The 22,687-nt window shown below is 36.2% G+C and overlaps 4 protein-coding genes across 8 annotated transcripts; 2 read left to right on the forward strand and 2 right to left on the reverse strand.

Annotated features, from left to right (window-relative positions):
• Positions 316 to 3,789, reverse strand: LOC18771749 (ATP-dependent 6-phosphofructokinase 6). Of its 2 annotated transcripts, none has more exons than XM_007203572.2 (14): positions 3,700 to 3,789; positions 3,278 to 3,550; positions 3,057 to 3,103; positions 2,921 to 2,960; positions 2,730 to 2,792; positions 2,506 to 2,643; positions 2,239 to 2,397; positions 2,072 to 2,125; positions 1,869 to 1,937; positions 1,638 to 1,767; positions 1,239 to 1,504; positions 1,099 to 1,147; positions 840 to 994; positions 316 to 756 (listed from the first exon to the last, which is right to left on the reverse strand). In XM_007203572.2, exons 2-14 carry the CDS (start codon positions 3,515 to 3,517, stop codon positions 556 to 558), a joined length of 1,611 nt encoding a protein of 536 aa, XP_007203634.1. In that variant the 5' UTR covers positions 3,518 to 3,550; positions 3,700 to 3,789; the 3' UTR covers positions 316 to 555. The 2 variants fall into 2 exon arrangements, with proteins under 2 accessions (XP_007203634.1, XP_020425101.1); XM_020569512.1 differs by having other exon boundaries at positions 3,734 to 3,765.
• LOC109950287 (nudix hydrolase 8-like) lies at positions 4,514 to 6,730 on the reverse strand. The gene is made up of 9 exons (XM_020568812.1): positions 6,425 to 6,730; positions 6,060 to 6,322; positions 5,905 to 5,970; positions 5,601 to 5,738; positions 5,427 to 5,501; positions 5,288 to 5,338; positions 5,160 to 5,194; positions 4,921 to 5,029; positions 4,514 to 4,813 (listed from the first exon to the last, which is right to left on the reverse strand). The coding sequence occupies exons 1-9, from the start codon at positions 6,507 to 6,509 to the stop codon at positions 4,628 to 4,630; spliced, it is 1,008 nt and encodes a 335-aa protein (XP_020424401.1). The 5' UTR covers positions 6,510 to 6,730; the 3' UTR covers positions 4,514 to 4,627.
• On the forward strand, positions 7,680 to 11,920 carry LOC18770666 (mitochondrial-processing peptidase subunit alpha). 2 transcript variants are annotated; one of them, XM_020568616.1, is made up of 13 exons: positions 7,680 to 8,040; positions 8,577 to 8,834; positions 8,937 to 9,233; positions 9,329 to 9,496; positions 9,606 to 9,773; positions 9,854 to 9,934; positions 10,127 to 10,193; positions 10,458 to 10,555; positions 10,650 to 10,722; positions 10,812 to 10,882; positions 11,015 to 11,064; positions 11,302 to 11,411; positions 11,504 to 11,920. In XM_020568616.1, exons 1-13 carry the CDS (start codon positions 8,002 to 8,004, stop codon positions 11,554 to 11,556), a joined length of 1,533 nt encoding a protein of 510 aa, XP_020424205.1. In that variant the 5' UTR covers positions 7,680 to 8,001; the 3' UTR covers positions 11,557 to 11,920. The 2 variants fall into 2 exon arrangements, with proteins under 2 accessions (XP_020424205.1, XP_020424204.1); XM_020568615.1 differs by having other exon boundaries at positions 7,769 to 8,040; positions 8,535 to 8,834.
• On the forward strand, positions 14,290 to 20,028 carry LOC18771576 (protein BEARSKIN2). Of its 3 annotated transcripts, none has more exons than XM_020569472.1 (7): positions 14,290 to 14,681; positions 15,483 to 15,726; positions 15,968 to 16,145; positions 16,371 to 16,990; positions 17,443 to 17,787; positions 18,313 to 18,435; positions 19,254 to 20,028. In XM_020569472.1, the coding sequence occupies exons 2-7, from the start codon at positions 15,604 to 15,606 to the stop codon at positions 19,341 to 19,343; spliced, it is 1,479 nt and encodes a 492-aa protein (XP_020425061.1). In that variant the 5' UTR covers positions 14,290 to 14,681; positions 15,483 to 15,603; the 3' UTR covers positions 19,344 to 20,028. The 3 variants fall into 3 exon arrangements, with proteins under 3 accessions (XP_020425061.1, XP_020425060.1, XP_007201969.1); XM_020569471.1 differs by lacking the exon at positions 14,290 to 14,681 and adding an exon at positions 14,704 to 14,996; XM_007201907.2 differs by lacking the exon at positions 14,290 to 14,681 and having other exon boundaries at positions 14,704 to 15,726.

The raw sequence follows: 22,687 nt of genomic DNA on the forward strand, positions 1-22,687 counted from the left end.
AGCATCAACGGGGTCTAACTCAATAAAAAATGACTTTGACTTGTAAATCAGTGATCTTAGGGTTGAACTTCCATTGCATTTTGGTGGCATGTGTGAGAAGCCCTCTAACTGTTGTAGTTTAAACTATCACTTTGTATTCAATAAATTTTTTTTAAAAATAGTAATCGTTTTGTGCAACCTACCTACCTATTAAGCCATTTAGCACCATAGTTAAAAAAATTCTGGAAGCTCAATATAATGAAAGTCTGGTTGGATGATTATCGAAGAAAAGAGAATAGTCTTTGTAGAATACAAGATTCAAACCTCTAAAATAGACGAAAGTTGAAGACTGTCCGTTTTACCATCACATAATCAAATGTTTAAAAATAAATTATGGAAACATGGAAATTGTGTTATTTTTCTGAATTTGTGATGCCTTCAAACTCAAGTGTTTGGAACATTCCCATCCCTACATCCCAACTCAGACCCCAAAAAAAAAATTTACAATAAGAGTTCGACTCTCGTCCTCTCTCTTTTGAATAAAACAACTTAAGATCAGTATAGTACTAATCTCAATTACAGGGCATGACTGATTTCTTTCTTCACCAAATTGTCTTTTAAACCATTTTGATGATCCGACAACTGGCTTGGCAGTTCTTCTTTCTTGTCCTCAATGACGTCTTTAGCACACAAAAAACTTGGCTGGTTTGTGGAAGATAGGAGCCGAGCCCACATTCTGTCAGTTATCACAACCTTGTTCTGCTGCTCAATGATGCTCTGCAAAGCCAACAATTACTTCATGTTATATCTATGAACAACCAAAAGATACATTGATTTTGTGCATCATTTGAGGCACTCACATGGAAAGGTATATAGGAATGTCTCCCATTGACAGGCCCGACTGTAAATCCTGTGTAACCCGCCATTGCTCCATGGACAGCACTTTGAGCAAGGAGTGTGCAGTACACATTATCAGAGGCATTGCTCGGAACAGCTCGAATCATATACGTAGGATCTGAAACAATGAAGAGCAAGGCTTGATTGATCTAGAAGTAGTCCTTCCCACTTTTGTTTAGAGTATAATGTATAAGAATTTTTTTTGCATGTTTGTCTACCAACCTATATATTTGAGGTTTATGGTCATTTTGTTCCTTTTTGAAAAATGATCCTGCAGAAAACAAGAGATATATCAATGAAACTGTGTGCAAATCTTATTACTGACTTCTGATGAGTGAGAATATGCATATCAGAAACTAGACCTTGATCTTTTGGGAAATCCATAGGCCAACATCTTGGAGAAGCTTGTTTCCTGAAGCATCCTGTTTGGCCATAGAACGCATGCTCTCAGAAAGAAGCTCCTGCCCAGCACCTTCAGCGATGACAATAACCATGTGCCCATTTTCTTTGAGTCGTTTCTCTATGTATTCGTAAAGTCCACCAGGACCTTCTAGATAAAAAGGTGATTCTGGAATTAAGCAACAATCTACATCTCGGCTTGCAAGAGTTGCATACATAGCAATGAACCCTGCATCACAGCATCCAGTTTAAGTGGTGAGAACATGCACTTAACAAGTAAAGCAGGAAGCTAGGAAGACTTCTCAGGACATTCTGAAGGAGTTTCTAAAATGGAAGATGTCATGAGCAAGCAGGAAGCTTACCACTATACCGGCCCATCAGCTTCACAAGGCCAATTCCATTCTCAACGCTTTCAGATTCAACATGGGCCGCGTTAATTGCTCGTTGAGCCTCCTCCACGGCAGTGTCAAAGCCAAAGGACCTGTCAATAACCTGTATCAACAAGAGACATCATTGAACAATTTTGTGAATTTCTGAGATAAAAAAAAAACACGCATAACTCAGCAACAGGTAGGGTAGCCAAGAAATGTTACCGGAATGTCATTATCAATGGTTTTGGGGATTCCAGCAACTACCACTTTGAGACCACGTCTTTTAATTTCCTGCTTGATGAATAACCATAATGTCAATGAAAAATAATTTGCACAAGCAAATGACATTTCATTTTGAAAGATTGCTGCCTAAGCCTTGACCAAGAGAAAAGAAAGATTGGCAAGATCTTGTAAAATTACATCACCTCATATATCACAGATGCCCCCTTCTGGGTTCCATCTCCTCCAATTATGTAAACCTGTCACATAGAAAGATATAAAGCTATAGTCCATGCATATCTAGACCCACAAGAAATGCATACAACAAACTGCTGATCAACGAATAGCATTGATTAAGTATGATAAAAAAAACCTGATTGATTCCACGGTCTTGAATGCTGTCAACGATCTTTGAGGTATTGTGGCCGCCTCGTGATGTTCCAAGGATGGTTCCACCACGCTTATGGATATCATTCACACTCTTAGGGGTCAAAGAAATTGTGTTACGAGAGTAGAAACCCCTGTATCCTCCCTGCAAATTTATCAACTTCATTAGCCATCGTCTGATACTTAATTCTGTTCTTCATTTCTTATACTTTCAAACCAATTTTGGAAATAGAAGTTTGCAGCAATAGCTTACATCAATCCCCAGAACTTTCTTTACACCATACATATGGTGCAAACCACAAACTATCTCCCTAATCACTGTGTTGAGCCCAGGGCACAGGCCCCCACATGTCACAATACAAGCATGAACATCATCTGATTCAAAATACACCTGCATAACAAGAAAAACGTAGTCATTGACAGAACCATGGTACTTAATTATTTCAAGCTCCATTCATAAAATTCACAAAAGCATACCTTTTGACGTGGTCCAGCACGCCGAAAATGTGTGCCCCTCGGACTATTGTTGTGAACAACAATCTACAAAAATCAGAAGAGAGGACAATACATACATGAGCATAATTTATAGTACTGCAAATACAATATGAACAATTTCTTCAACAGAAATATGGAGGACGAAAATCTATTATCTATATGAAAAAGCTCACCTTTTGGGCAACAGTATCGTCCACATTAACAAAGTACTGCCTGAAAATAAATTTTTAGAAAAAGACAATTTCCTATAAATTAGCCAATTGTGCAGAGAAATAAGACATACACATAACAAAGCTGAAGACAACTTACTTGACGACTGAGTATGCAGGATTGTCTTGCAATGGATTTGGGTAGGTCTACAAGGCCATCAAAAAACAACCCATCATTACCACAATATACATAAAGAACTCACAAATACAGACCAACCAAAAACCATCCATAAACCCAGAAAAAAAAAAAAAAAAAGTTTTTGTCTTTTTCTTCTTTTTTTGGCGGGCAATGAAAAGATAAGGCAGAGAACGACGACGTACAGGGAGATGAGGAATGTAATCAGAGAAATGAGGAACATCTTCGAGCACATAACCAGCGTCACCGACCACAACCTTATGAGGCTTGTTTTCCATCAGGGAACGAGAAAAGGACCCGACTTTGTGACCCGAACCAGAAGAGCTTGTAACCCGATTTCTGGAGCCCGAAAACGAGTTTGAATCCGAGTTACGTGGAGGCTTCACAGAAATGGTTGCAGAGGAAGAAGCGTAAACTGAGTCCATTGGAAAACAGAGAGCAACGACAAGTAGTTTGGACTGGTATAAGAAACAGAGAAAACCACCATATTCATAATCATATATAGAAGAAGAAGAAGAAAGAATGAAACAAAAGAAAAAGAAAAACGGTGGATGAAACTTGTTTGTTTCGCTTTCTCTATTGGTTTTTGACGATGAATAAAAAAAACCTGAGCTTTAATACTTGGAGAAGAAACCAACTACCATTTTGGGAAATTTATAGATTCTAGAATTATTTTGTTTTAACGGTTAACAATTTTACTTTTCTGGGCTGGCAGAAATTAATAGCCGTGGAGTGGAGGATAAGTAAATTAGAATTTAGAAAAAAGAAAAGGAAACGTTTGACCGTTGAAGTTTGGGCACCATTGTTTGAGTGGATACGACAAGTCGTTTGCTAGAAAGTGATTTGGTAGAGAAGCAAAAGCAAAGAGGTTCACAGGGATTTTGGGGAGACGTGGAAAATGAAAAGTGATAATGATATGGTTGGAGAAAAAAGCAGGGTTCATGGAGGGGGAGGATATGGGCAGGTTGGAATTTGTCACATTGAATCTGAGATGGTGCTTATGTCATTGTCAAAGACGTTATGGACAGCAGAGATCAGTGGGTTTGTGCCATCTGTATGCATCTTAATCAATCTGTGCTCTGTAGAACCAACTCTGGTGGTGTTAATGTATATTGTCCCCATAAATTGATTGATTAAGATTAGGGTTCTTCCTTCTATAGTCGAAAACACTCTTTTGAAGTTCATTCATCTCTTGGATAAATAGAAGTTAGTTTTCTGTGTTATCAGAGAGTTGAACAATTATTTATATTTATTTTGAATTTTTTAAGAGTTAACAAAGAAAATAGATCACGAATTTAATCGATCGAGTCACGTAACAACAATTGTTGATTCAAATTTATGGGTTTATTTTGATGTCGTTTTATTACCCTTTAATATAATACTAGAAGGATCACATGTTGTTGGAAGTGAGGTAATTGGTAGTCGCTATAATATTTTTAGTTTTAAAATATATTGCTAAAATTGTTTTTTACATACAGTATCATATATTAGATTGAGGAGGCATGCCTCTTGGAATAATATAGAAGATGAAATTTCTAAATATTTTTTAAATCATCATAATACAAGTAGGATAATTTTCCATCAATTTTTGAGTTGAGCTGATGACCAGTGAAGCCACTGTAGCGATCTTCTTGAGCCGCAATGCATATCTCAATGACTTTCTTGGACAAGGGGTCATCTTGGTAATATGGCTGGGCAATAAACTCATCAAGAGGCATCCACTGAGAAAGATGATCAAACAAATCAATCAGAAATTGGAGTGAGAAAATCTAATTTTCCAAAAGAAAAATTGGATGAATGTGAGTAAATTTTGATTTATATATAATACCTTTGCAGCTTGGATTTCCTTGTCATCTATTGTGATGTCATAAGACAATGGCTTGAGCATGCAGACAAAGAGCAAGTCTGACGCCTCAAATGCAACCAGGTGTGCATGCCTTTCAAGTTGCAGAGGAGAAGGAAATAGAAATTACACATGCAAAAAGAAAGAGGATCAAGTTAGGCTATTTCATAGGAAATTTGTGTCAACCAACCAAAGGAAAGATTGGTGCCAACAGAAAGCCTTACCTGAAAGCTACCATTTTCAGGAAAGTTGTGTCAATCTGTGAACAGAGAAATGGGTGACCAGTAAGAAGTAGTTAAACAAGTGAGATTCAATGATAATGGTACAGAAAGATGAATATTTATATTCTTACGTCAGTTTCCTCTTTCACTTCTCTGATAGCTCCAGAGAATATGTCTTCAGACTGAGAAAAGAAGAAGATCACATTATTGTTGGGCTTGCTGGAAATTATGAATTCAAAAGCAGAGGAATCAAGACTAGAAAATATTAACCTTGTTGATATAACCAGTGGGCAACTTCCACACACCAGAGCAGCTACAAGGGCACTTCTCTTTTACCACAAGAACCTTGTGTTATTTAAATTGCATCAGGTATAAATTTTTACGAATTTTTACAAATGGTCCCATAAACTTCAAAATAACTGTAACGATGATTGCCATAGATACCTCTCTTTTGTCATTGATCACAAATCCTGCAATGCCAATTTGAAGTGAGGGGCTAGCAGGAAGCATGCAAGGCTCATTGGGTATCCAGTATGTTAACATAACATATCCTGGTTCAGCATGGTGATAGTTGAAACCCTCCTGAATGCAGGATAATCAGATGTCTTGAAAATGGTAATTAACAAATTTGTTGCCACTTAAAAGATTAATTAGTAGTTTATGGTTAGATGAAAATAAACAATGATTAGGAAAGTGATTGTATCATTGATGATAACAGACAATCAGACCATTTGAATTGAATTGTTACCTGAATTGCAATTGGGACAAGATCAGCTTGCTCTTGTAGTATTTTGAGCCATACCCCTCTTTTCCCCTGCATTGCACATAATAGCATCTCAATTTAAAGATCAGACTTTTGTTAGAATAAGGTAGGAATTTTTATGTAGTTCACATCTATTAGACCTTCATTTTCCAGTTGGACAGAGAAGCCTGAAAAGCAGATGCAAAAGCATTTGCACTCATGGGTAGGCTCTCTGAATTCATTATGACTCCGCCATATTCATCGTCCCATGCATCAAGTAACCCCGTCGTCACGCTTGGTGAAGATATGTTGGGAGATACAACATGAGTTTCTTTTTTCTTGAAGGCAACCCCAATAAATGGCATGCAAGGAAAACTGAGCTTAGCAGTGGAGGTCTTGGTGAAATTTGGTTTCTGCAGAAAGCCTGAACAAAAAAAAATGAAGAAATTTTTTATTGACATTCGTTGTGTGATATAAGCTAGATATATGATCATATATATGACTTGGAGAAGTAAGAAGAACTAACAATTTGACAACAATTGGAAAGTGCAGTCTTTAGTCCAGGAAGCTGCAACCACTGGCCCATGTAAGCCTCCCATTGCTGTTGTCATGGTTCTAGTTTTTGCAACAAATTAAGACAGAGCCAAGCTACTATTTGTAAATTCCATTGCAATAGGAAGCAAATTCTTGTGCAGGAAAAGGAGAGCAGGTGAATATTGAAGAGAATAGCATCTGCAGGACAAGTAGAAGGAAAGAGATGGCAGTTGATTGATCTGATATGCAGTAAACTACATGAATGAGTTTAGCATAATCTCTTCTCTTTTCTTTCTGTTTTTTCTGTCCAAAAATTCATTCTCTTTTTGTTATTTATGTTATCCAAATGCAAATTTTCTTTTAATCATTCTTGGTTAAAAGTTAAAATATGAACAAAGGGATCACCCTAATTATGGGATAGAAGCAACTATGGCTTCCACTAGAACTACTTATCCACATAAAGAATATTGATAATATTCCATTCCATATATCAGGAATTTCATGGACATTCTCTGAATATATATTCTAAATCTGATTGTGTTACCAGAAAGAAGGAAGAATTTTTATTTTTATTTTATAATCCTACTGTCACTTGTGATTACAAGAGGAATATATATTGAGAATAATGGATTTGAATAATTTTTTTTTAAAATACCCTTTAATGATTATAATTGTTTTATGTTCACCTTGATCCACTTCATTGCTCATCTTCAAGCTTCTAAAAATGTCTGAATTTGCTTTCAAGTTGGCATGATACCCAAGAATTTAAAATCTTGCAAGAAAAAGGGTCAATTCTGAACAGAATAATTTGACTAAGGATATCAGTGTCTCATATCACATTAGCATCACCATGAGCTACTAGTTTGAAAAGGATCTATTCACATTCTTGGATGCTTATAAGTTGCGAGAATTATTCAACTGCTTGAAATCGAACCATATGTCACGCACACTAATCATATTAAAACGTACACGCACCCTAACTTTGAATAAAGAGATATTCTATAAAGAACACAAATGACATCACAAAATATAGAGATTTTAACACACTCGATAAACCACTTACCTTGAACCAATTTGGATGTCCATAGTTAAGAGATTTTAACACATTCGATAAATATAGAGATTTTGACACATTCAAATCTAGTGTTTAAATTAAACAATAATTAGTGGGATTTTGATTTTGATTTTAATTTTTCTTGTTATAGAAGAAAAAAATTAATAAAAATAGTTTATTGTTTGTTTTTTCTTTTCTTTTGACCCAGTTCAGTATAAGCCCAAACCAAATATGCCCAGACACTCGTGATGAGTTGGCACCACTCTGTCCGTCGATGTCAGGATTCAACCAGAATCTTGAGATCAAATTCAACCGTACAGAGTTCTCCCACTAGAAAATTCCATACACGGTGTGTCGGTGGCCAATGGTGGGGGGCACAACCCGCGCTAACCAGTGAGTTCCTCACAGCGGAGTCTTCTCCTCCACTCTTCTAACACCTTTTTCCAAATTTCACAGACAAGGCGGAGTCCGTACAGTCTAGGATTTTGGTTGTGTGATCATCAGCATCCATCGCCATGTTCAAAACCGCAGCTTCGCGCCTTAGGGCTCTAAAGGTCAGTGCTTGGCTGCCTCTGTCACTGAAAAATCTTAATTCTGAACTCTCTGATTGCGTCCTGATTTTGGTGATTTAATCTGGATTTTGGTAATGCGTAACGGTTGCTTGGATGCGTGAAAGTGTAGGAAAGAAAATTCAAAATTTACGACAACACGTTAAGATAGTAATTTTCAATTCGTTAGAATAGTAAAGTTCAAATATTTTTTAGCGTGAATAGTAAAATTCAATTCGTTCGACCAGTAAATTTCAATTTTGAAAATAAAATTTAGAGTTTATGACATGCTACAAGAGTAAAATTCAAATCCGTGCAAGCTTTGGTGAAGTTGAGGTCCAATAATTTACCCCAAAAAAAAAGTTCAGTCTTATAGTTTCTGGACAAAATATTTGGAACTCATATAAACATACATAAATACGTACAAAATATATGGAAATGGAACTAATGTATGTATGTCTGTCTGTGTGTTTCTATGTATGTTGGTAATCTGATCATAGAATGTGACTTTGATATTCTCTGATTTCAAACGAGGGGATCAGGGTCGTACAAGTACATTCAATAGGGGAGTGGCCAGATTTTCAAGTTTGAATGATGTTGCCACGAAGCCGCCGTCCTCCTCTCCTTTTGGAGTTCTTTTTGGCTGGCTGACTGGGGGAAAGTCCAGGTCTATGCCTCCTCTAGACTTTCCACTTTCAGGCATCAAACTCCCACCTGCATTGCCTGACTATGTTCAACCAGTGGAACCCAAGATTACAACTCTGCCAAATGGTGTCAAAATAGCTTCTCTGAAGTCAGAGGTATGTCCTTGGAAGTGCTTATTCTTTTCTATTTCTTGTTTCCCTGAAACGGGGGATTAAGAATTTTAACTCGCTCACTGATGGATTTTGTTGGTCAACCAGAAACCAGCAGCTTCTGTAGGTTTATATGTTAATTGTGGTTCGGTCTATGAGACACCGGAATCATCTGGCGCCACTCACCTTCTGGAGCATATGGCCTTTAAGAGCACAAGAAACCGAAGCCATTTGCGTATTGTGCGGGAGGTGGAGGCAATTGGTGGCAACGTGCAAGCCTCAGCTTCTCGGGAGCAGATGGCTTACACCTTCAATGCTCTGAAGACTTATGTTCCTGAAATGGTAGAGCTTCTTATTGACTGTGTTCGGAACCCTGTTTTCCTGGACTGGGAGATCAATGAGGAGGTAAATTTCCAGAGTCTTGCTGTTCTTCTGCTGAAAATTTACATGCCATGCCAAATTTATGGCTAATATTGGGTATTGTATTCCATCTTTTACAGCTTCAGAAGGTGAAACATAATATTAGTGAAGCCTCCACAAACCCTGAAGCCCTTGTTTTGGAAGCTGTTCACTCTGTTGGTTACAAGGGTGGGTTGGCGAATCCACTTTTAGCCCCAGAATCTTCAATTAGTAGACTGAACAGTAACGTTTTGGAGGAATTTTTATCTGTAAGTTTATTGAATGCATATTATTCATTGTGTTCTTTTATGTTTGTTAGTTATTTATTTTCTTAGTTGATCTTTCCCAATAAACTGATGTTTTTATTGAGAATTTCAGGAAAATTATACTGCTCCTCGAATGGTACTTGCAGCTTATGGTGTTGAACATGAGGAGCTTCTAAAAATTGCAGAACCACTTTTGTCTGATCTCCCCAATGTCCCTCCTGCCAAGGAGCCAAAATCTGTGTATACTGGAGGTGATTACCGTGGTCTAGGTGATTCAGGGGTGCGTATCTTATATGTTTGATCTAAATTTTCTATCCTTTCTTTCTTGTTCATCAATAAGTTTGATTTGCATTGCAACAGGAAACTCATTTTGCTCTTGCATTTGAACTTCCTGGTGGTTGGCTCAACGAGAAGGATGCAATGATTGTGAATGTTCTTCAGGTCTATATTGATTTTGTCTTTCTATAGTAACTATAACTCCTTGTGCTTCCCCTTCCCCCAAAAAGGCTATAATACGTTTTTGTAGTGCGCTTTCCTTCTTACTTTATTTATCATTTGCATTAAAATTTTTCATTCTATGCTCTTTAATAGGATTGGAAATTGGAAAGCAATAATAAATCCAGTTTATTGTAGGTGCTAATGGGAGGAGGTGGATCTTTTTCAGCCGGCGGACCTGGAAAAGGGATGCACTCACGTCTATGTAAGTTGTTTAAAAGACACAAGCAGAAATTTAAATAATGCACCCAAAAAAAAGTACAATAAAGACACTAATGCTTCAAGAGGGCTTGTTTATACATTTGTTTTACATAGGAGCATCTAAGTCACTAGGAAGTAGGATCCCTTTGTTTTATATTTCAGCTATACCATTCTTTTATAAATGAATTGTTCATTCTTTTTATATATATTTATTTCTGATTTAAATAACCTCGGCATCTGAATATATGTGCTGCTGTGTGATTTGCAGATTCTCGTGTGTTAAATCAACATTTAGAATTACATTCCATTTCAGCATTCAGTAGCATCTACAACAATACTGGCATTTTTGGCATCCAAGCTGCCACTGTAAGTAACTACTCTGTCATGTGAAATGTGAAATAGGAAAATTTAGTTTCTAGATATATGTGTAAATAATTTAGGAGCCTTATCTGGATTTCAGGGTTCAGATTTTGTCACAAAAGCCATTGATATAGCAGCTAATGAGCTTATTGCGATTGCAACACCTGGAGAAGGTTATCTTCGCTTCCTTTGATTCTTAATCTCCTTGCTTTACTTGATAATTGGAAACAGTCACTGACATGTTATTTTCTCTTATACACAGTGGACCAGGTACAGCTAGATCGTGCTAAAAAGTCAACAAAGTCCTCCATTCTTATGAATTTGGAATCCAGAGTATGTAAACAATCAGTGAATTTCGTAACAATAAATTCATACTTGATTTATACTTCTAGGATCTGTGTATCTTGGTGTCGAGATTTTTATAAATGTTATTTTATTTGCTTACTTTTGATTTGCATTCTGTAGATGGTTGTTGCAGATGATCTTGGGAGGCAAATTCTGACGTACAATGACTGGTATGGCCTTTCTCATGCCCATACATGTTTGTGATGAACTTTGTGTCAGATGTGAACGTTGCTTCTCTGATGAAATGATTGTCATGTCACTACTCACTACTCTTCTCCCTCTCATACACGCACATTTTCACATGGATTCGATACCATTTGCTGCTTATATGTTTTATACTGTGCATACACTGCTTGAAAGAAGTCTGCTTCTGGTATTCTCTTCATGGAAATATATTGTATTGTTAGGAAACTGAGCCAACTCTTGAAGGCTGTGGATGAGGTTTCTTTGGGGGATATTGCTTCAATTGGCCAAAAGCTTTTATCTTCCCCTCTTACAATGGCATCATATGGAGATGGTATGTACGCAGCTTAGTGACAATTCTCTGTTTTTGGCTCACAAGTATCCTTCAGCTATAATGCCGTTTTGTTTCACAATCTTGTTTTGCAGTTACTAAAGTCCCAAGCTATGACTCAGTCAGCAAAAAGTTCCATTTAAAATGAGTTGTTTTCATACACCGAACTGGGTAGTAACCTGATTCGTAGTATTTTGACGTATGCATTTACAGAGCTCCTATACAAGAATTTCAGATAAGCGATGAAACTTTGTACATTGATGTCAACCAATAAATTGATGATTCTGGACAATAAATTGATGATTCTGGACAAGCAGCATTTTGATACGTACGGCTTATATATAAATTTTGTTGGTAGAGTTTGTGAGGCAGTGAGTTGCAGTGCCATGTATGATCTGTCGTATATATATTTTTACCTTGATTTACCCGATAACCCGACGCAATTCAAGCTATTGTGATTAGTATTATAATCATTATTATTAATGTTGTATTTAGTGGTGGTGGCTTTGCCAGTTCTATATTGATTTGAACAAAACTGAGTGAGAGATGTTAGATATAACTTGCAAGGATAATGGAAAGTCAAAGTGCAAAAATTGGTGAAGAAGAGGAAGCAATGTTAGATAGTAGATAAACCTAACATCACTTCTGCTCTTCCTCTCCCAAAGCATTTTAGAGTCGTACCAAACTAAAATGACAAAACTTGCACGTACATGCTCTATCCTTGTCTTCTATAATCTCAACGTTCTTCTCATTTTTATTTTTATTTTTATTTTTATTTTTTTGGCCAACCTGGAAAAGGAAACAAAACAAAGAAAAGAAAAGAAAAGAAGAAAAAAATTATATTCTTTTCTTTTGTCTCCTCTACTTCTCTCTCACTTTCTGCTTTCAGAAATCATTAATATGCCGACGGTTTTACTGCTTCTGTCGAGCATCCATTGGCATTTTGCAACCACCCACTCATACGCAGTTTACCATCTGATTGACAATGAGAAATCTGTAAACATGCATGCACAAACACCATTATGATAGAACTCACCTTCATCATGAATATTTTTTCTAATTAAAGTACGTTGTTTGCTTCCTGCGACCATTATTTTGATGACCAGATGGTCTTCTCACCCCAGGAGGAGTATTCAAACTCTAACTTTGACTTTGAGTGAGGAGATAAATGTTATCAAAGATATAAGTCGTTTACGCCAACGGTTCAGCTTAGTAGAAAAGGATCATGACTTGTAGAATATTGTAAGTGCGTGCGTGAGCGAGCATGCAGTATGCCTCTTGAGCATTTGAAAAGGGATGTGCTCAAATACAGTATTCGTATGAAGCAATTTCTTTTGGTCTCGGACATCATCAAGTTTTAGCTAAAGTCTAAAGTCATTGTCCTTCCCGATATTATTGTTTTGATTTTTGTTCAGGGTCACTTTTTTCTGCTCGTCATTTTGTATAAAATGCAAATTTAATTCCTTGGGCTGAATCTGAATAAAATTTGAGATGTACCAAGTCTTATTATTCTACCAACCTACTTGTAAGAAATATTCTCATACCTGTCTCTACTTCAATTCATAGAAAGGGGAGTATTTTCCTCGTAAAGATGTGCCCAAATAATGCAAGTACTTTGAAAGTTCTTGGAATATTTCATATGCAATGCTCAATTTGAATTGACCCTTATTACATATACAGCTAATATTCCTCTTGACAAATCATATACATATATAGTTAATATTCCTTGCCGCATTTTCCCCCTGACATAACCCATTTCTAATTTCAAGATAAATACATTTAATTTGGAGATACACATGCCACATGCAAAGTATCAATAGAGCATATATATATATAAACAGTGTTGAGAAATGTGGGTTCTGCTGTTGGCTTAGTCAGTCTGATTCTTTCATTCCCTTGGGACAAAAAGGACACAACAAACCCAAGGCTTTCTACAAGTTTAATGGTTTTGCCCTCTGTATTTATCTTCACCTCTGGACGAATCAATGATCTTTGCAGGCATCCGTCAGGCCAATTGGTCAGGATAGTGAACATAACTCTTTACACTTAAGTTCGAATTCTCATTCCCACAGATCATAATAATTTAAACTATCACTTATATTATAAAATAAAAAAAAATCAATGATCTTTTATTAAAGATACACAATTGAATTAAATTAGGAAATTCTTGTTACCCAATAAAGAAAAAAGGAGGGGATATCAGACAAATGAGTAATCATGGACATCTATCTGTTGTGTAAGCAGCATGTTGGACCATCCATCATTTTATTTTTGACTGCTTGAATGAATGTTATAAACGTGAGGGCTCACCATCATCCGATATATCAAGACACTTTTGAGAGCACAAGATTTTCCAGGCCACAGGGGCTTGAGGCCCACACAAGGGTGGGCCCTACATCTTTCACATATAGGGGGCTAGCATAATTGGTATGAGTGCCTAGTACTTTAGATTTCTCCCCTAAATAGAAATAACACAAGCCAGAAAGAGGGTCCAATAGAAAATATAATACTGCAGTTACAAATAAAAAATACATATGTATCATCTCTTTTCGGATGAGGTAATTTAATGGGTGCTTCTACCTCAAGTTTTCTAAAATTTCTTTAATATGATTTTGCATAAGTTCTAATTAGAAGGGGTGGTGGTGGTCCATCAAGTATACTGCTCATTTGCCTTGCTTATCAAGCAACCTTCTAATACCTCTCTCTCTTCTCTCTCTCCTCTCTCTCTGCAACATTCATGGCAAAAGCATCATGATCAGCACTCCAGCTCAAAACCCATGTGAGAACCTATCATCTTTCTTTTTTCTTCTCTACTATTTTTTCATTTTCTCTCACTGCCATGAAGAAAAGATTTGGCTTTATTATGCCTCTTAACTATAATCTGTTATACAAAACCAAAAATAAAGTAAAAATTTCTGGGACTGCAAAATTCCTGATTTCGTCTTTATCACTCAAAGTCTCTGCTGCCACGTATAAGTTCAAATATGTCTCTGTTTTTTTTTTTTTTTTTTTTTTGGTTGGGGTTTTAAGAATTTAAATATCAACTTTATTGACATCCACCTTTTACCATGAAAATACCAACCATTATTTTATTATAAACAAGTAATAAATATATATATACAGATACTGTAATATTGTATCATTCAAATTTTTTTTTCCTTTTTTTTCCAATAAATATATTAGTACTATCTGAAAGATGGGTTCCTCTGCTTTAGTAACAGCTGTGAAGGCCGTTTCTTGCCTTTTGCTTTTGTAGTCAAGGCTCTAACAAAGGTGAGGGAGAGGCCTTGATGAGCTAGCTAGCTTTAGAAAAACCAACTTGGTTTTCTCTCTTTCTATCCTCTTCTTCTGTGTTTGTGTATGTGTGTGTCTGTGGTTCTGTCTGTCTCTGTGTGTTTCTCTCTCTCTCTCTCTCCCCTAAACCGCCTAGCTACATGCGCTGCTTAAATTAGCAAAGGCTTTAAGGCTTAAAGGTGGTATGTAGTAGTATAGGGGTATGAGAGCAACTTTTCCTTTTTTTTCTCACTGCCCCTTCAGTTAAAGTAGAGAGGCAACTCTCAGCTCTGGTGTTTTCCATGGTTAAAGCAGGTTTATAGCTCAACCTCACTGCGACAGTTTCCTCTTTTTCTCTCCTATAGCTTCAGCTTCTTCTCCTCCTGCTCACTGATTTTCCTCAATAAAAATATATTTGTATTTTCTATCTTGGGTGCTTATTTTCTCATTTGGGTTTTCCAAAATTTATTCTTTTTTCATATTGGTTCCAGTTTCCGCCAAGGAAACAACTTTCCAATCTGCAAAACTTGTGTTTATATTTCTTTTCATATAAAGATTTTGTTTTTGATATTTTGTTTTCATACTTCATCAGCTTGATGAAGCTGTACTTCTTGCTTGAGAAAGGCTCTATAGTTTGTTCATATTTTGATCTTTCATCAAGTTCCTGAACCTATCCAACAAATATATATCAATCAAATTCCTTGCTTTTTATTTTTTATTTTTGAAGAGTACCCTTTTGTGCACACAGTTGATATATCGATCGATAGATCTCAATCGAAGTTGTGTATGATTTCTGTATAGAGAGCAAGCAGCTGGGATATGAGCAGCAGGCTGTTTTACGAGGATGGTGACAATTTCATATGTAAGTTGATGAGTTTGAGAGAAAGAAGATAGCATCCAATCCTGGACGTTGAAAAGAGCAATGAATAAGAGTAATTTGGGGTCCATCAGAAGCTCTGATCTCATTGATGCCAAGCTTGAAGAGCATCAGATGTGTGGATCCAAGCAGTGCCCCGGTTGTGGACACAAACTCGAAGGAAAGCCGGTATGGATAATTATACTAATCCTATACTATTCTTATCTTCTACAAAAAGGATTTGGCATATGAAAGTGTTATGCTTCTTGTATATAAAATTTGATAGTAATTATTTTCAATACGGAGAAAAAAATTTATATGAAAAAGGTTCATCTTTATCTTTTACTTTAATTTGTTTGTTCTCCTTTCTTGCTTTAATTCAATATTTTTACTTGAAACTTATTACTAAATTAAATGGAGTTTGCTGCAGGATTGGTTAGGTCTACCAGCAGGAGTGAAATTTGATCCAACAGACCAAGAACTGATTGAACACCTTGAAGCAAAGGTAGAAGGCAAAGACACCAAGTCTCACCCTTTGATTGATGAGTTCATCCCTACAATTGAAGGAGAAGATGGGATTTGTTACACCCATCCTGAAAAACTTCCAGGTGATGATCACTATTTGAAAATTACTCTCTCTCTCTCTCTCTCTCTCTCAGATTAATTAAGTTGAAATTTTATGAATTGCAATTAGTTTGTTTCTTCCCATACACTGCTTCAGTTGGTTATGACTTAATTTGAAGAATCTCAATATTAATTGGGTGAAAGTTTGTCATACCTAAGTCAACCTAACTTTGATTTTGATTGCTTGACCACATTATTTCTTGCAACAGGAGTCACAAGAGATGGCTTGAGCAGGCACTTCTTCCACAGACCTTCGAAAGCTTACACAACTGGGACAAGAAAAAGAAGAAAAATCCAAACCGAATGTGACTTGCAAGGAGGGGAAACAAGGTGGCACAAGACAGGCAAGACCAGGCCAGTCATGGTGAATGGCAAACAAAAAGGGTGCAAGAAAATCCTGGTCCTCTACACCAACTTTGGGAAAAATCGAAAACCCGAAAAGACGAATTGGGTGATGCACCAATACCATCTTGGGCAGCATGAGGAAGAGAAAGAAGGAGAGCTTGTGGTGTCAAAGATATTCTATCAGACACAGCCCAGGCAATGCAACTGGTCTGATAGAGCAAGCGCAACTACTGGTGAAGGAAGCAGTGATATTGTGCCTGCTAATAGCAGACGAGATAGTGGCAGTGGGAGTTGTTCTTCTAAAGAAATAATACCACCCCATTCTCATTCTCATTCTCATTCTCATAGAGAGCATGACCAAATGTCTGCAGTAGCATCTGGGGTTGCAGCTGCTGCTCCTATTTCAAGTTACAGTGCCATGGACATTCATCAGTTGAAATCAGACCACTTCAGCTTTGCCCCATTCAGAAAAAGCTTTGATGAGGTGATTATTTTAATTTTCATATTCATATATACACACACACTCACACTTATATTTTTAATTTCATTTTATTTAAATTTCCATGCAACTTATATTTTTAAATCAAACACTTATAAACATCATTTTGTTTTTTACGTTAATCTTTTCCAACAATTTAATTAGTCATATATTATGTAAATATATGTTGCTATCAAAAAGGTTTCAATGTTGTTAACTATTTTCCTCTCAAACCCATTGCTTGCATTTGTGGCATTACAAATTTCACGGACCTCTCTTGATTATCACTGTCATCTAACTAAAAACCAGTTTACCCACCAAAAGGGTAGCACTCGTAAACAAATTACATACATATAGAAATTAAAACAATAAAAGAAAAAAGGGAAGTGATCAATTAACAGTGGTTGATAAAAAAATAGACATGGTAGCGAATTTGTTCATGGGGTGTCCATTTGCAGGTGGGGATAGGAGGAGAGGCTTCAACAGCAAGGGAAGGACCGGCATCCGGCACGTGCGAAGAGATGAGAGGGGAGCACCACCACCAGAGATCAGTACCACAGCCTCATCATCATCATCATCATCATCATATGGCCCATGAAGTAGTACCTGATCACCATCAGCATGATCAACATCAACAACAGCAGCAGCAACTACATCATCAACAAATTGCTACAGCTTTCCACATCAGCCGTCCTTCACATCCCATTTCCACCATCATCTCTCCACCTCCTCTCCATCACACCTCCATCATTCTTGACCAAGACTCTTACTCTCGAATCATGCTCCAAAATGAAAATTTCCAGGTATTTAACAAAACCCAATATATATATTCATCCATGCCATGTCACAGAGCTCATGGCCTGTAAAAGGAATAGTGCGTATAATTTTTCTAGTTGGTTTGTTTTTACATTATTCTCCTTTTCTTTTCTTGTTTTAGTGGTCACGTACATGTTCTTATGAGAGGTGTATTTAATTTGCCCCGCCAAACTTTCATTAAAAAAAATGTTCCTCAACAAAAGGTGGGGGAGAGAGAGAGAGAGAGAGAGAGAGAGAAAAAGCCGAGTCAATGACTCGGACTGAGTTCCACCCGGGTCGTCTGTTATAATAATTAGGTCATCCACATAACTAAAACTCATTACGTCTAAGCCATGTTGTATATGTGGCAAACTCATCCCTGGTGTTGCTTTTGGTGTTTGCTAAATTGCAAGCATGAAAACTTCTTTTCACTTTTTTAATCCGTGAAGACAATATCATTATGATATATATGAGTTTTTATTTATTTATTTATTTATTTTCTTTTGGGTGGTTTGTCTTTTGAATGACTACAGGCGCAACAACAGCACCAGCAACAACAACAACAACAACAACAGCATCATAAAATAGGAGCAAGGTCTGCATCTGGTTTGGAGGAACTCATAATGGGCTGCACCTCCAGCAGTAATGTAAAAGAAGTGAGTAGATATATCGATCTAACTTTTTGACTCTGAATTTCATGACCTTTGTTTTGTCATAATGCCGACTAATCACAAGTGAAAAGAAAGAAAAAGTAAGCCAATGGATTATAAAGAACCAAAAGCAACAAAAACCAATTTCTTTATTACTATTAATTTAAATTAAAGATAGGAGAAGCCAAAGCCTTTTTGCCCTTTTCTCTTTATCTTTGTTTTTCATTTGTATATATGTTTTGGTAGACACTTAGCATATCTAGACTCTAGCTAGTCTATAGAATATAATCTTTCCTGTTACCTGACTGTAAAGCCGTCATAATGTACAAAATAGCAAAATTCAAAACATCAAAGCTACTGTGCATGTGACTCTTTTATTACCACCATTTTCATTTCTCATTATCATTATCATTTCTAAATTCAGATCGTAAACAAAAATTGTGTTTCCATTCCTTTTTTTATTAGATCAAGTACCCTAACAAAATAGGCTATTATAGGTAGAGAGAGAGAGAGAGAGAGAGAGAGAGAGAGAGAGAGAGAGAGAGAGAGAGCAATGTACATTGTGAAAACGACCAGCCTTCAACTGAAACTCAAGTAGAAACTCTCTTTTTCACTTTTAGAAAATACAGGTAGTGATACCTTCAAGTAGCAGCTTCCCCTCGGGCTCTTTTTTCGGTTGTTAATTATCTTCTAATTGTACTTATAGTTTTCAGAGAAAATTCTTTGTTGCATATTAATTTTTTTTATCAGGAAATTAGTTTCATAGAAACCCTACTAATTATCCTAATCTAAACCGGGCACGCTTACGATTCATTTTGTTGCAGGAGTCATCCATGCCAAACCCTCAAGAGGCAGAGTGGATGAAGTACTCTTCCTTCTGGCCTGACCCTGACAACCCAGATCATCATGGGTAGAAGAGAAAACCCAAAAGAAAAAAAGAAAAAAAAAATTCAATAGAGAGAATAATAAACACACCCTCATCAAAGTCACAGTCACAGGCTCACAGACAGACAAAGTCATTATCCTCATCATCACCACCCTCTCCCCCGCAAGTTCCTTTCAAACGTGAGAGGCCAAAGAAGTTGGTTTGGTCATCAACTTTTTCTTTCTTTTCTCTATCTTGGGGGGTCTCTGGCTAGCTAAGCTCTCTCTCTCTCTCTCTCTTGGGTTTCAACTGAATTAACTGAGCAAACAGTCCATGTTGGAAAGGAAAGAGAGAAAAAAGAAGAAAAGGAGAAAACAAGGAAAAGAAAAAACGAAGAAAGGCTGCTGCTCTCGTCTTCTGACAAATAGAAGGAGAACCAAAGACCCAAAGCAAATCCAATATTATTCTGCATGAAAATCATCACCTTTATCATTACACAATACCATCTTTATGGGTTATTCTTATTATTATTTTATTTATTTTGAAAATGTTTGTATAATGTTTCTTTCTTTCTTTCTTGTTCTTTACAGAGAAAAAAAAAATACCAAAGAGTTTGCGCCAATTGCAACATATACTTCGTTAATTGTGCTTTGGTTAGTGAGATGACTTTGTTAGTAAAGATATATCAATAGAAATGAAAATGTGTTATTATATTAAGACAATATCGTTGTTCAGAGTGCTTTGATTTTTGTCCACTTGGAAAATATATCATAGAACAAAAAACAAAAAAAGAAAAGAAAAATACTTCTCTCGTTACCTTGTAAGCTTCTACATTCCTCCTACCAATAGCAGTGTGATATGTGTGCATAAGTTTTTCTTTTTTTGTTTTTTATGAATTATTTTTACATATATATCAAACTGTAATTCGCATGAAGGAGAAGTATCTCTTTACAAGGAATGACGCATGCATTATCCAAAAGAAAAAGACATAAGGAATTGATTCTTCATTATGGTCATCTGTAAGTGTTTTACATATGCTATGGAAGCAGACTTAACTTTCTTCTTCCTTTATTTCTTTTTTCCATTCTTTTTCCTACTTGCGTATATACAGCAATTATACATAAATGTATATATTTGCCAGTAAAGATTGAATTCTCTGCGCGTCAGTTCTAAATTATCAACAAATGCGAAGAACTTTCGGGCTCATCTGTTTTGAGTGACTGCTTGTATTTCTCTTGAGGTCTTCCTATTAATATTATGAAAAGGAAGTTTGCTTTTCTTTTGTTAGGAGGGAGAGAAACTTTACTCTGTTGGTTCCCATGCACCACCAAGTCCCTTGGCAAAATTGACAAGGCTCTAATTTTATACTTTTGCTCTTAAAGGAAGTGGAAGTGGGGTTGAGCTCAAACTTGTAGTTGGAAATTAATCTGGAATCTTAGTATAAGATATAGTAACATGGAGTTTCACATTTTTAGTAGTGATCAGTGCCTCCGTTCTTTTTTTTCTTACTTCATGAGGGTGCTCTTTATTGCTTTATTCTATTCCAGATTCGAGCTTTTTCAGCAGTATTATTATTATAGACTACCAGTAAAGATGTGCTTATCTCTCTCTCTCTCTCTCCTCTGTGTGTGTGTGTGTGTGTGTGTGAGAGAGAGAGAGAGAGAGAGAGAGAGAGAGAGAGAGTAACGTGCATGCTATCTTTATTTTCATGGGACGTGCATGAAATAAAGCTAAAAACAAACATGGAAGGTAGGCAACTTCATCGTAATTTCTGAATGGAATAAAGAGGTGAACAAAGAATGAAAGGACAAGAATAAACTTTAAGTTTCGAAATGACCAACATCTCCTGAGAGCCCTCGTTCAGCTGAATTATCCTGTATATTATATGTTTATTTGTATATATACATGTATATATATATGTCGTGTTCGACATCAACCTAAAAAGGTGAAATTGAATTCTTTGGCTTTATGGAAGATTTTGGATGCTCTCTGTGCTTTTATGTATCTTTTTAGAGATATAGAGGGGGAAGAGTTTAAAAATAGGTACGTACGATAGTAGGGCGAAGCAGGGAGGGCTAAGATTTGTGGATGTGCAGAGATTTGGTCCCATAAAGAAGTTGCAGGAAGAATTGTAAGTGGTAGGTAGTGCAAGGACGAATATCACAACATGGCCAAACTCTCCCTTTTTCGGATTCTTCCACAACCAACCACACCACCCTACTCTTTTTATATTTATATACTTCACCACCTTTTCAGTTTTCATATATAAAAACACAAACTCCCACTGCTTCTGCTTCTACCCAGCTCTAGGTAGTTGTACTAGTTTTGGTTTGGAGGGTTTTGGTGAGCATATCGTGCATGAGTGGAGACTTAAGCAATGAGATTTAATAAAAACAATAGAAATATATTTTATATATATATATAAGAATAATGTTCCATGTACGAATATTGTGTGCATAAAATATTAATAATTCAAATTTATTGTGAGGAGGTTTTAATATGAGAAAATTTATGACAAATGTGATTGTAGGATCCACAGTAGAAATAGGGTTTGTTTATACGATTATGCTATGAAATACGATATCAGATCAGACACACAGTAAAACACCAGACGTTTGTACCGAGATGCTACACAACACAAGGCGGCCACTAAAGTTGCAAAGGTGCTTTCTTTGAAAAGCTAATACCACACTTGGTCATTTTTCGTTATATTACAATTATACTGTGACGTGATGTTATAAAATATTTATTTATATATAAATAACACTAACTGTGACGTAATATTATAAAATATTTATTTATATATAAATAACACTACATGACGATGACGACTTAAAATTTTTCCATCACATTATGGTTTAAGCAGGAAAGAATATGGTTTTTTGTAAATTTCTTCCATATAAAACGTGTATGGACTAATCGGGCAAAAGTGTCTCATTGAACAATTAGACTATATGTGGTCACAGATGTTGAAAACAATGTTCTAATAATAATAATATTATCCTGAGATAGGATAGGATTGGATAAGGAGGAGAAAAGGACAAAATAAACTGCTAACGTATGAGTGTTTATAATGCTGAAGAGTAGTTTTAGGTACGAATTAATAATTATTTCATTTATATATATAAAAATTGAATAAAAAATGAAAAAATTACAACAAGGGCTGAATGGTAAGTGAGCATGAATGGATGGGCTTAAATGGGCCGCTCAACATGGGCCTTGAATCCGCACTAAAATTACGAAGAATTAATCCCTGTCATTTAAATATGTCCTCAACTACAAAAGGACCAAATGGCAATTTGCCAATACTTTCGAATAAGACAACAGACATTGGGGTCAGTTCAGGAATAATTATAAATAGGTAACTGTCGTTGGTACCCTACTACATGACAA

This window comes from Prunus persica, chromosome G7 (assembly GCF_000346465.2).
Source record: "Prunus persica cultivar Lovell chromosome G7, Prunus_persica_NCBIv2, whole genome shotgun sequence".
Taxonomy (NCBI): Eukaryota; Viridiplantae; Streptophyta; class Magnoliopsida; order Rosales; family Rosaceae; genus Prunus; species Prunus persica.

Bases quoted from the DNA above. Each gene is read 5' to 3' on its own strand.
- LOC18771749 (XM_020569512.1), bottom strand. The intron at 3,104-3,277 runs GTACGTCGTCGT...ATGGCCTTGTAG, and splicing joins ATTACATTCCTCATCTCCCT to ACCTACCCAAATCCATTGCA. The intron at 1,505-1,637 runs GTAAGCTTCCTG...GCTGTGATGCAG, and splicing joins GCTGATGGGCCGGTATAGTG to GGTTCATTGCTATGTATGCA.
- LOC18770666 (XM_020568615.1), top strand. From the start codon at position 8,002: ATGTTCAAAACCGCAGCTTCGCGCCTTAGGGCTCTAAAG. The intron at 9,935-10,126 runs GTCTATATTGAT...AGTTTATTGTAG, and splicing joins TGATTGTGAATGTTCTTCAG to GTGCTAATGGGAGGAGGTGG. The intron at 11,065-11,301 runs GTATGGCCTTTC...TTGTATTGTTAG, and splicing joins ATTCTGACGTACAATGACTG to GAAACTGAGCCAACTCTTGA.
- LOC18771576 (XM_020569472.1), top strand. From the start codon at position 15,604: ATGAATAAGAGTAATTTGGGGTCCATCAGAAGCTCTGATCTCATTGAT. The intron at 16,991-17,442 runs GTGATTATTTTA...GTCCATTTGCAG, and splicing joins TCAGAAAAAGCTTTGATGAG to GTGGGGATAGGAGGAGAGGC. The intron at 18,436-19,253 runs GTGAGTAGATAT...ATTTTGTTGCAG, and splicing joins CCAGCAGTAATGTAAAAGAA to GAGTCATCCATGCCAAACCC.
- LOC109950287 (XM_020568812.1), bottom strand. From the start codon at position 6,509: ATGACAACAGCAATGGGAGGCTTACATGGGCCAGTGGTTGCAGCTTCC. The intron at 5,971-6,059 runs GTCTAATAGATG...TGTGCAATGCAG, and splicing joins TGTCCAACTGGAAAATGAAG to GGGAAAAGAGGGGTATGGCT. The intron at 4,814-4,920 runs GTATTATATATA...CATCTTTCTCAG, and splicing joins AGGAAATCCAAGCTGCAAAG to TGGATGCCTCTTGATGAGTT.